The sequence below is a fragment of the Vanacampus margaritifer genome, chromosome 9, assembly GCF_051991255.1.
Source record: "Vanacampus margaritifer isolate UIUO_Vmar chromosome 9, RoL_Vmar_1.0, whole genome shotgun sequence".
NCBI lineage: Eukaryota > Metazoa > Chordata > Actinopteri > Syngnathiformes > Syngnathidae > Vanacampus > Vanacampus margaritifer.
In genome coordinates, this window is record NC_135440.1 from 11947510 (window position 1) to 11960615 (window position 13106).

Sequence of the window (13106 nt, forward strand, 5' to 3'; positions counted from 1 at the left end):
ACCATAAATCAGTCTGTGAAATGACACAGTCATATCAAGTAATTAAATCCAAGTGGAGTTTTGGCAAGCGTCTGAGTGTTCAATTGACAATGCCAACATTCCTCTTAAATTTCCCAACAACAAACATTATGATGTCTGTCAGTAATACAATTAAATAGATGAAGTATTTATTTGCATCGCTATCATTCATTCTATGACTGTGACGTATCATATTTATGGTAGGAGACATAGAGCATGGCTGATATGTAATGCACTCCTGCTAAATGACAATATTTTAATGTTGAACCATTGATCAGAGTCGGGGTGAATTGACAGGCCAAACTGACAGTTAGGGTTAACGGCTGGGATAAAAGCTAGATTACGTAAAAGCGCAAACAAAACAAACATTTAAATGTTTTTTGTTAGATCTGTCTTGAGCAGAAATCACTAGAAAGGACCAATGTAGTGACAGCAAAAAGGTAAAATGATATCAGGTGACATGCAACTGTGGTACACAACATGCTGTTCGTACTTGCTTTTTAAATCAAAGCTATGGCGGAGAGGAGGAGGGTTGAAGGACTGGTTGGTGAAGTCAATTATCTATGAATCAATGTCAAGCACTAAAGGCATGTTCCAACAGCATATGCCTTTCTAAGAAAACCCAATTATTGCTGAATTCAACCCTGACAACATGCCTGGAGCTGCATGTAGCGTTTCATCATTCAGCAGGACAAGACGAGGTAGGTCAATGTGAAACGGAGACTATGTTCACCCGTGAACTCAAAGAACTCACTTGTCAGCAAGACTATGTTCACCCGTGAACTCAAAGAACTCACTGCATGGCATGCTATGTAAATCTAAATGCCCCCCGACTGGTTGTCTTTCTCCCTTCATGGTTCCCCACTCCTCTGCCTCACTTGCATTCATACATACACGAATACTGTCACATACCAGTCGATGTGGGTCAAAGTTGAAGCAGAATTGGATGACTGACTTTCCAATGGAGACAAATGTGTGTAGTGTAGTGTGTAGGTCACAGCATTGAGATTGCAGAAACACCTAAAATGACGATTTTATATTTCATTTGCATGTCCCCCCTTTTGCTCAGTATGATCCTCATTTAACAGTAACTCAGGAACAACACATGAGAACATGGGCGGGTTAGAAAAGGGAATGCGCCTTTATGCAAAAGTGATTAGAGGGCCCTGACAGGACAGTTTGGCGTGTCTATTAAATTTTCCACTCTATGGTTTGAGAAGCAAAGGGCCCCATGTTGGAGCATGTTGATCAGATTGGACCACCCATGGAGGCTTCAACCTGGTGGCGTGACCATTCATCACTTGTTTTGAGGCACTATTGATGGGTGAGGGGCTTTGTACTAGGGCAACATGACAGCGCTTATATGGAATGTGAAACAAGAGTATGTACATGTATTTCCAAAATCATGGCAGAGGGCAGAGAAAATCTCAGATACCGACATTGAGGTACTTGTCTGACAAGTGGGAACAAATAAATTATACACTTTAGAACAATTATTGCACGTGTTACCCACAAAAATTAATGATTTAGATACATGTATTGCAGGCTGGGGAAACGTGAAGTCACTACTGAGTATGCGCAGCCAGTCCACCTCGGTTTCTTATTGAAGGCACACACATCCACGAGCTATTCTGTAGAATGAATGACTCGTGTGTGAATTAAACCCTCCAGCCCACTTATATAACAGATGATCTGTGCATTGGATGAATGAAATCATTTCCTGTTCACGTAGCTGAATTGGCTGTCTAATGGTGCGTTCATTTAAATGTGGCTGCGATTAAACCTATGGCGCAAACTGGGAACCCCTTATTTTTTTTTCGGCTTGTTGGTGATGGAAATGCATGGCAAGGAATTATCAAAAGAAAAATAAATGTGGAAAAATGAATTATGGTGAGCAAACAAAAGAGAGGGAAAAAAAAGTTCAGAGAGAAACAAAAGCAGGACCACTGCTGTACAAGAAGGAAGAACACACATCTGGGGATTGAGCCAGAGCTGAGCATTAATGGAGATTAAAGACAAATGCTGTTCAAGACCGTTATTGAATTGACTGATGGTTAAGAAAAACAAGCCTCCCTGTGCTCTTCAAAATGTATTTCTCAACAGAGACATCCGGAAGGAAGACAGCCAGCTAAATCAATCAAGGAGCTACACAGATAAGCAAGAAAGTCGCATGCAGATGAAACAAATGTTAGCAGGCAAAGAATTCAAATGTATCGACCTTTGCTCGTACAGGGCCATCTTTATTGTTGCATTATTATTACCCAGAAGAGGTGATTAAAAAAAAAAACACTTTTGGGCTCAGCTGACACAAGATAAATGCAGCATATAGCCAGTTATAGAATATTAGTGTATATAAGCAGCAATGCAGCATTATAGTTTTCAAACGAGGAAACATGTCGATTAGGACGATTGTAGTCAGCTACTCCATGTCTTAAGAGTACAGTGGATGTATAAGTCTACACACCACTGTTCACATGCCAAGTGTGTATATCACAATAAAATTACATGTCAGAGTTTGATCATATTAAAAAATAAACCAAAATAATTTATTTCAAAACATACAATTCAATAAAAAAAGTGGAAAATCCTTTGAGGGAAATAAACAAATAAATAAATGAATACATAACTGAGTTGATGTGGATGCACAAATTTACACACCCACTTATAGCTTGGGATGCAGCTGTGTTCAGATTTAACAAATCACATTCAAGTTAAAAGGGGAGACATCACCAGAGTGCCTCTGCTTAACCTCAAATAAAGTTCTGTTTTCCTGACATTTTGGTAGTCCCATCTTAAAGATGAAAATAATAAATAACGCAAATTAAATATTTTTTTTTGTGTTTAAGTTACATAGTCATATAAATTTAAGCTAAGGCAGTGTGATTAAAGTTAAGACTTGGAAGACAGTGAACAATGCTGAAATGTCACTTGTAAAATTACAGTTTCAAAAAGGTTAATAGATGACATCTGTTTTTATTTTTTAGAAAATACAGTAAGTCCCATCAGTTACATCATTTGTTTCCCCATTACGCTATGCTCTTATATTAATGTGAACTTTTATCATGTTAGTCCTTCTGCAGGGTGAGGGCATGACAGCCAGATTCCATGCTGTATGACTTGTGGCAAATACAAAGCGTATGCAATTCTTATGTTGCACCGTAGACATTGTGTACCTGCATGAAAATCCTTGAGACTTTATGGTGCATTATTTTCCTGTTCCTAAAGACACTCTCTTATTCTTTTATCTCCACAAACAACATATAGGAGGACAAATAAATGTATACAAGATGCACCTACTGTTATGGTGCAGTAAAGCAGAACACTCCAAAGAGGCAGAAATGCACAGCTGAAAGCCCATCACTTTTGGTTGTGTTTTTTTCTGACCTCAAGTGTTCCAAAACATACTTCAATTTGGTGTAAATTGCATAAACATTTTGTTCAAGCTCAGAAAAATGTGTACTTCAGCACGACCTGGCTATGCATGAACGGCTATGAATATCCATGAGACTGTGTCAGACGGGGTAACAGTTCAGACAAGGTATTAAAAGCAATACGGTGTCAACAAGTCCTGAGGTGACTTTACGAATTCATTCTCTGAGGCTGACCTCCATATCAACTGTGGTGTTTCATCACTCCCAATCTGACTACATAAAGAGCAATTGATGTCAAAGTGTATGACAATGACAAATAAACATGCAAAACCAAGATACTTAGTTTCAAGGCCGGCACCACAAATAAACACTACATCTATGGCAGATTGGTGACAAGGTTGTTTGAACTACATTCCCAGTGTCTGAACTCACAGCCACAATCTCAAGGTTGCTGCACATGAATTACATAGTAATGAGTGTTCATCCTCCTTTGCTCTTTATTCTGTCAACCTGAACGGGCAGTTTTTACCTTCACATTTCACTTGTTTTTCAGTGATCAGGAAGCAGACTGACTAGGACTAAGATCATTCACACCAAAAACATTGTTTATGTATATTCAAAAAAAAAAAAAAAAAGCTTTCAGCAGAAGGCAACTAGGACCTCTGTTGCTAAACATCATTTCCCAGGATACCAAAGTTAATGAGACAGTAGGGAGATGTTGCTTTTGCAATGACACAGGTCAGTGCCGTAAGATGCAACCCAGCCAACTTAAAGGCTGTGTTAAGCACATAATGCAAAAAAGACATGTACAAACGACCACATTTATGAGAGCTGACACATTTTAGACAATAAGGTCTATATGAATGCTCCTGACAATGATTTATAGCATCTCAGTCCAATCACTTAAAAGGGAGGGACCCTTTAAGTAGCTGAACATTGTACTTACGTAATAGTTCTGGACTTGGCATTAAGAAAAAAAACATGAATCGTGGAGGCTGATGTCTGTGGATCTCACTCTGCTTCATCTATCCTTCCTTCCTTTCCTCAGTCTCTCCTTTGGTCTCTTGAGGTCTCCCTAATTTGTTGGAATTTAGATGTTTCTGGGGTTGGTGAAAGACTCTGGTTGGTAACCCGGTGGGTAGTAGGTAATGTCTGGTCGGTGCTGGATTTCACTTTCCTTTCTTTTCTTTGATCCTTCCTCGGGTCTCCTGACAACCTCACGACTCTAGCTGGATTCTGAAGTATTCGGTTTAGGTGAACGGTATGGGATTTTAATAGGTTTTAGGTGAACTAATGAGTACACACACACACGCACGCACACACATACACACGCACATGCACATACAACAACAACAAAAAGAGAGAGCAATGATGATGACATGTCAAATCGGTAAAATTACCAAATGAACAATACTGAGCTCTCTTGGGGGGAGGGGGGGGGGGGGCAGACCCGGCGCCGCGAGAGAAACTAAGATAAGCCATTTCCTCATTCTCTTGCGAGTGCATTGTGAAGCTAATCGTAATTGTGTCAAAATTGAAGTGGGGATACAGTAAGTAGAGATGTCCACATAGATTTTGGTGACGATTGATCGCCGTTTTATGACTTTACAAGTGACATAAATTAAAGTGTTTAGAATGTACTAATTGTCCCGAGTTCCTTTGCTGATGTCACAACAAGACTTGCGGAGCGGTATATGATTTCCCGATGAAAAAGGCATTCCAGGTGCAATTATTTATTTACAGATCAATCCAAAAATGGTTTGAATATATTTATATTTATTTAACGGTGCTATGGAAGAAACAACAGCAGTCCTTTAAAATTTGCCAAGAAACCTGCAGCTTATCATGCTTCCACAAGGAGGAAACACCCTACTTACACACCCATTTACATTACAGACACTGCAGTTGAAATAGTAAAAACATCAAAATTCTTGGGAGTTCATGTCTCCGACAACATGACCTGGTCCGTACACATATCTCTGGTTAAAAAGGCAAATCAACGCCTGCATTTTCTCCGTCGGCTAAAGAGAGCCCACCTTAGCCTAGCAGTCCTCACCTCCTTCTACAGAGGAAGAATCAAGTCTGTGCTAACCAGCAGCATCTCCCTATGGTACGAGAGCAGCAGCCTCATGGACAGGAAGGCCCTGGGGAGAGTTGTTAAGGCGGCACAAAAGATCATTGGTACCACGCTGCCAACTATGAATGAACTGGCAGAGCAGTGAAGCTTTTCCAGGGCTTGTTGGTATCACAGAAGACATTTCACACCCCTTTAATAAACTGTTTTCCCTTCTGCCATCAGGAAAACGGTATCGGAGTTTGAGGTGCTAGATTCTTTAAGAGTTTTTATCCAACCGCCATAAGACTGTTAAATAGGAAATGAAAAGGACAAGTCCGATATATAATGAGTTAAAAGTCTCCCGAAAGTGTAAATTGTATTGTTATTTTGAATTTAAGGTTTTATTTTTTTTATCCTTATTTTTTTTATTTACTGTATAGTTTTTTATTCCGTTTTTATTTCGGGCTGTGCATTTTTGACATTTTGTTCAGTGACAACATCTGGGATGTTATGTTTGCTGAATGACAATAAATCTGAGTCTGAGTCACCTTTGTTCAGCTTTGCAGCAGTCCTGTTTAGCTGCGCGAATTTGGTCATTAAATCAGGGTTGGCCTGGTCTGACTTTTAACGGCACAGTTTTTAAATGGAGCCACTGAATCCAGAATAGTACTGCACCCTAAGTGGAACCAAGAGCTGAGTTCCTCTGTGTTTGAGGAGGAAGCACAAAACTCATCAAAAGCTTCAGAGAATCGACAAGCAGTGAGAAGGTTAAAAATCCGACGGCACCACTAAGGAGCGGCAAATTTAACTGCAGAACAGGAAACAACGAGCCACACGCACAGCCATAGGATCAGAAATCACATAAGCAAGAATAAGGTCTCAAGTAGGTCCTTGTTCATGTGTCGAGCCAATCACACACTGCACCAAGTTTAAGGAGTCAAGAAGGTTTGAGAACCCCAATGGTTTATCAGGGCAGCACACATGAATATTAAAATCTCCCATAAATAGGATATGATCATACTCTGACATGATTTCGGCAAAAATGTTTAAAGTGTCATTCATGGAAGGTCGGTAAATGACTGTGCACACCACACAGAGAAGGTGATTTCTAAGCTGGTGATCGATGTAGGAATTATAATGTACACCGTTTACATTTAAAATTGTTATTTAAAATAATCGCTGTCCTTCCAACACGGCCATAAAATTCTCAGGGAGACAAAGTAGGCACAGTCAACAATTCAATTCACCAGCGCCAGTCCAACTTTCTCTTAGACAGAGGAAATCCAGGTCATTGGAAAGGAAGAACTCCCTCAGGATAAAAGTTTTGCTCTTCAATAACAACACAATTTCTCCGCAACCCATCGTCCGATTTTCTAAATTCTTGGTGCGTTGTACTCAGGCTAGAGTGGCCATTCCAACCAGGCTCAACATTTTGACAGAGTGTCATTTTGGGGAAATCGTTTTTACATTTACTTCCCCACTACTCACCTGATAACTCTCCGAATTACAGTGTGCCATTGAGGAGGTCACGGCCCCTGGAGGTGGTGCTGGTGCCCTCCTCTTCTTGGTGTCACACTTTGGTGACGTCTTGAAAGCATTCATGACTGAATGCGACTGGCCCAAGGTACTTGGTTGATCCTCTTTGTTGGGAACAGCTTGGACTGTCGATAGTACCTACGGTAGGAATATAAAAAGGGTGTCAAATCAAATGTCCAAATAACCAAAAACGCATCCAAAGAAGACAGTGCCATCTTTTTGAATAAATGCAAAGACAATGCAATGGTCAACTAAGCAATTGTTTCAAGTGGCCTTTTGGGCAAAAAATAATCATTGAACACAATATTCAGTGAGTCAAAATGCTCTAAAATCATTGGCACTCTCGGGTTCTGATAAGTGCAAAATGGCTGGCATTGAATGAGTTCATAATTTGGAATACAGTGCATACAAAATTAGTGTCAGATAAGGAGCATTTAAGTTCTGCCATTAAAATGAATCAGAACTAACTAAAGTTAAGACAAGACACTTGTTAAAAAAAAAATTGAATCATGTTGAGTCTAATTCTCACTGACAAATGTGCATTCTGCATTTATTATGTATTCGTTTATTGGGCAAAGTCTGAAAGTGCAGACAAATTATTCACCAGGTAGTTTTTGTCTCATGCAACAAGCTCTGTCTAGACCCTATCTACTATTTAAAATGTGCACAACACATCTTATTTGTTTAAGTTTATTAAAGTATATATCTGTAGATAAACATCATGTGGCCTTGAACGACTCACAGGTGAGACGATTATTAAGATGTGTCTACATTTTCATTTATGTTGGCAGGTTTCATCAGAATGTGAATTTCAGTGCTGACAGAGCCGCACTGACACATCTTAAATTCTTTGAATAAGAACAAAGTCCAGGAAAGATGTAAATTATGAATCTTGCTCACTGTGCTGTCTGATTGACAGAGAAAGAGAAAAGAACTTGGAGGTGTGTGTGTGTGTGTGTGTGTGTGTGCGCGTGCGCGCGCGTGTCAAACGGAGCCTGAAAGAACAAAAATAAATAATACAAGTGAAACCTTGATGCAACTTCCATTTGGACCCCTAAAAAAGAAGAATGTTCCCACCTCACCATAAACATATTGTTCAAAGTGATATGAACTCTGTCTGACTTTTTCACCTGCTCTCTACTTCCTAACTCTGCGGTAAACAATCGGAAATGTGTCAAGAGGAAGAGTTGAAAACATGTGCCCCTGCACTTGTGAAGAATCCAACCTCTAAATGCTCAGGTGCAACTAAATTCAACCCTCTGGTATAACCGAAAACAAGTTGCTGTATTGGAGCCAGCCACTAACCCTTTGGAAAGGGCAACTGCAGGCAAGCCGTGTCAGCTGGAGTGATGAGACAAATTTGAATGTTGGCTGTTCGATGTTTTAGTCATGATCAGGATCACAGCATTTTTTTGTCTGAGAATATCTACAATCGTTTTCAGCACCAGGCTATTTGAGAGTTTTAAGACCACACACAAACAAGCACAAACACGGTTACATGGCTTACCCCCTAATGAACAATTATAGATAAGATGATGGGCTTTTAGTGGTGATGTAGGCCAGCTCAAGTAACATGATGCCTTGCTGATAAGTCTGAGTGTGTGCAAGCATGCATGCATGCACAAAAATGTATGTGGTCAGAAACAGATATGTGCATCAAAGGCCACTCGATCACCGAAGTGTGATAAAAAGTGATAACTTTGATAAATTCACTAAATATTGCAAGGTATGTAACAACTGACAAACAAATCACCCATAAGCCATTTGTTTACTATTGTTATTTCTAGATATTCAAAAAGATATGCTGATGACAAAATAAAGTGATGTTAAACCCACATTTTTAATTGTCTGCAAAACTACAATACCTCTTTCAAGCATGTCTGACATTACACAATGACACTCTTGACAGCAAACACTGAAGCTCCTGGAGGTATACTTTGTAGCTATTTTCTGCCCTCTACAGGACACCGAGATAATGCATGTTTGTGTTTTATTGAATGGCATCCTCTTTGAAAAGCCTTCTTAGCCTTACACAGGGGCACACAGGTCCCATTTCCAATCGTTTTTCTTAACGACAATTTCTTCCTCACAGGAAACTTTTACATGGTTGTCTGTCAGCAGGCCGTTTAACAGAAAACACCAGCAAACCCGTGAAAATCATTCACATATTCAGTGTGTACTCTTAAGCGTGATCAGAATCAATAATGAATGGTCTGTGCCTGACTAGTGCCAACCACAAACCACTTTTAATAAACTTTCAATTGAGCATTTCAATTGTATTGTACTTTCTTCATAGATGGCTCCACCCCATTGTTATATGGCGTGTGACGTCTGTTTATGTACATTTTATCTTTGTTATGAATGAATGAGCATCTACTTTGCACAATGCGATCTTAATCATGTGCAGTCGGTGAACATGCCTGCAAATTGGTTCCGGTGACCTGAAGTATACAAACTATAGAATGTTTACATCTAAGCAACACTTACGGATCTTTGGTCTTCATTTTGGATTATTTTATCATTAGCGTCATCCATGCCTAAAGATGTGGTCTCTCCCTGCAAAGGAATACACAGAAAACATGCAAAATTCTGCATTCAAGCCATGCCATTACCCGGCCAAGATATACTCTATGAGTTAGTATAATTTTAAAAAATTATTATTATTTTTTTAATAATAACTCGCTGTTCAGTCTTACCTTGGATCTCCTCCTGCCAAGCTGGAAAAAACCCAAAAGGCCTTTCCTAGCACCCCTGTCCAAACTGTTAGTGCTGGAGTAGATGGTGTCTGTGAAAACAAAGACACCATAACGACAACATCAAATATCAATTGACACCAGGGTGATCCTGAGAAGCCTTAAGTCAGATAACTATTATAATAATTATTATTCAATCAATCTGAATTAATACAGGCGAGATTAGTCTGAATAAACATGTTGATTGATATTGTTCTTCCAATTTAAACTGGAATAACTAAAAACAGACTGACGAGCAAAGCTACGTTGCAACATTTTGATCAGCAGAGGGCGCTAAAGGTTCATTATTTCTAAAGGTTTCTTAGCACACTATCCCTGAAAAACGCAATATGGTGGATAACTAACGCTTATACCAAATTTGTACATTCTTCCAAAGTGAGATGTGAACGGGAAATGTCATTTTCATTGTAAGTCAGTTAAAATGGTAACCAACATTCACAACTCCAGTGATTTCCAACCAGGGTGCCATGAAATAAGTGTTCATCAGGGGTTATTTGTGCATAAATTATTTACTGATCACAAATCCTTTTGTTCATCGATCTTTGTGAGCAATGAATAGTGACAGGCATAATAATAAGTGTTCTTCCATTATATGGCAGCTGGTACAATGAGCATAGTATTCACCTATTGCCATTCGATCATCTTTGTTTTGTGGTTGGCCGTGAGATTAACCAAATGTAAAATGGGTACTTTGGCTCAATAAAGGTTGGAAAACACTGCCAGTCTGCACTAAAGAAAAAAGCCAGGTTGATGAGCAAGCAGCATTTTGTTCGGATATTAACAGCCACAGTTATGGTAGACTGATACCTGAATGGCTTAGAGATGAAGTGGACGAAGTCATTTTAGGCTGCAGCACTAGGAAAAACAAATGAATAAAAAAAACAATTAGCTGGATTCAACTTCAGTGGCAAATCAATACATTTATCTAGTTATTGCATGGGGCTCAATAAAGAGTTATCTTAATTTATTGGTTTATTTAGGTTCTCAAAGCATAGCATTTAAATTTGGTGCTGGGTTTGACATCACCCAAAGGAGTCACTTGAATAAATTATGATTGAAGTCCAGATCTGTATACAGAATTATTGTGCTGATGCAGCTCAAAGATATTCTTTATTGGCAAAAAAAAAAAAGTTAAGTAAAGTCAGGGTTGTCAATATTTACCTAGACTTTGACCATGAGCATAGAGCTCCTTGATTCCAAGCTGTGTTAAAGATTGATCCAGCGGTAACTTTTGGCGACTGATGCGGTCCTTAAGGAGCTGCACGCATGAGGGGTCAAACTCGCACTTTTCACAGATAGCCGGTATCAAGGCCTGGAGCGGTAGCAATGGGTTGACCCGTACCACTGCCTTCTGGGTGCCGTGATAATTCACCATCAAACGCACTGTTTTCTGACATAGAGAGAGGAGAATGCACATAAAAAGACATACATATTATATAATAAATAATATTTAACAATAGAATCCGGTCAAGATTGATTGGGCTTGATAGTCAATGAGTAAAAAAAAGCTGCACAATCTACGTGCAGTAGCTGAATAGCTATCCTGCAACAACTGTCACAGAAAAAAAATGTTGGTATGCTTGATGAAATAAACTATTTGTATAACTATCATTATGACACAAAATATGAAAGTATAAAATACACATTAGTAGTGTACATACAGTCCATACACAAAATAAAATTATGATCATGTATCAGTTAATTACTACATGAATTACCGTACAAGGAAAAACTACATTCTTTTTCAGTATTATTTTTGAAAGACTGAAATAGAGTCAGTCTCTGGCCTTAAACCAGTAGAGGTTCACATGGAGTGAGAGCAGCTAGTGAGTCCTGAGAGGGGTAGAGAAATAATGCATGGTAACCAAAGGCAAGGCACTCATAAAATATTCAAACTGTGGGTGATGAGGAATAGCAAAAAAGTATAGAAAGAGTGAGCATAATAGCTGAGCAGGATGTAATAGGGAAAATCACACAAATAAAGAATAATTAAAAAACATGCCAAAAAAAAATCTTACCATGGAGTCCTACAGGACTTGCTTTCTGCCAGTAATCAGGGGCAAAAGGTGGATATGGGATAGATGTAATAATCAAGGGCTTTAGCATAACGAGCTATGCACAGTAATAGCAGAAAGCTAACCAAATGTTGTTGTACAATCATCACTATAACCATGTTTATTATTATAAAAGCCAGATGAATTACCGGTATATCAAAATAAATGACACGCCATTCAAAACACATGAAAAAACACCAAACATGTCATTTTACACACTAGACATCATCCCACATTTGGAATCCCTCACAACAATTATCAACACTAATTCACCTCGGGGACTTGCGGTGCCAGTCTGCGCACCACTTTCTCTTCGCAGGCTTTCTCCTTGATGAGGACACAGGCCACATTGAGGGAGCCCAGCAACAGGTTGGGCTTGAACCCCAAAGAGTGGCCCTCAGGCGACAACAGCTCCAGGACGTGCAGCGCTGGATTTAGATGGTAGCGGCTACACAGGTCAACCAGCAAGTCCATCAGCGGCTTACTGATAGAGAGAGAGAGAGAGGGTGGGGTGGGGAGCATGGGGGGGAAAAGGGGGTTGAAGGTAGGGAGGGGTAGAAGTGTGAAAAGTGAAAGAGAGACAAGAGGAGGGTGGTGAGGAGTAATGGAGGGAGGAGTAAGGAAGGACCACGGAAGAGATGACAGGTGAAGATTGGGTTACAAAGCCAATCTAGCTTTAGTACTAGTATATACCATTTACTTCAACCAAAACAAGTACACTTTCACCTGGTTCTATAATTTTCAGTTACATTGCATGTCCATTCAATAGAAAGAACTTGGATTTCTTAGTTTCTGTGGCATAAAAGCAAATGTACGGCTTGAATGCACCTTAAATAGCTTGTACCTTGTGCAAAAGTATGTCAAATTAATTACCGGTAACTTAAAACCATTTCAAAACAAATTCAATGGTGGATGTTAAACTGTAACAAAAAGGCAAAAATGCAGAAACAGTACTTATAGTAAACGTCTATGTGTGTGCGGATATACGTGCGAAACTGATATGTCCTTTGTTAGCATCTGTCAATCCAAAAATAAAGAACCCAAGAGTCAGTCTGTGGCCTTTTCTGGGACACTCGTGCAAGAAGCATCTATTTCAAAATACTGTAGTGATTACTGATACATCTTTTTTTTTTCCCACAACTTAAAACTCTTCCCAGGTGTACTGACTGACATGCATGCCTGTGACATACTTTTACAAAAATACAGAACAAGAATGCTAAAACCCTATTTTTTGTCGAGCTGAAAGGTGCCGTTTAGATGGGGACAGCTCATGAATAAGCATTTGTCACCCCCTTGGTCACCCAGCCCAACATACTGC

General features: G+C 39.4%; 1 protein-coding gene across 5 annotated transcripts in view; it reads right to left on the minus strand.

Moving 5' to 3' along the window:
• cobl (cordon-bleu WH2 repeat protein) overlaps positions 1-13106 on the minus strand; it is a 47206-nt gene that overhangs the window by 20176 nt on the left and 13924 nt on the right. For all 5 annotated transcript variants that reach the window (XM_077575735.1, XM_077575736.1, XM_077575737.1 and 2 more), the window contains 6 exons: positions 12062-12272; positions 10896-11124; positions 10542-10589; positions 9678-9766; positions 9469-9537; positions 6934-7119 (listed from right to left, as the gene is read on the minus strand). In XM_077575735.1, the coding sequence (XP_077431861.1) occupies positions 6934-7119; positions 9469-9537; positions 9678-9766; positions 10542-10589; positions 10896-11124; positions 12062-12272 (832 nt within the window). The remainder of the gene's footprint in view (positions 1-6933; positions 7120-9468; positions 9538-9677; positions 9767-10541; positions 10590-10895; positions 11125-12061; positions 12273-13106) is intronic.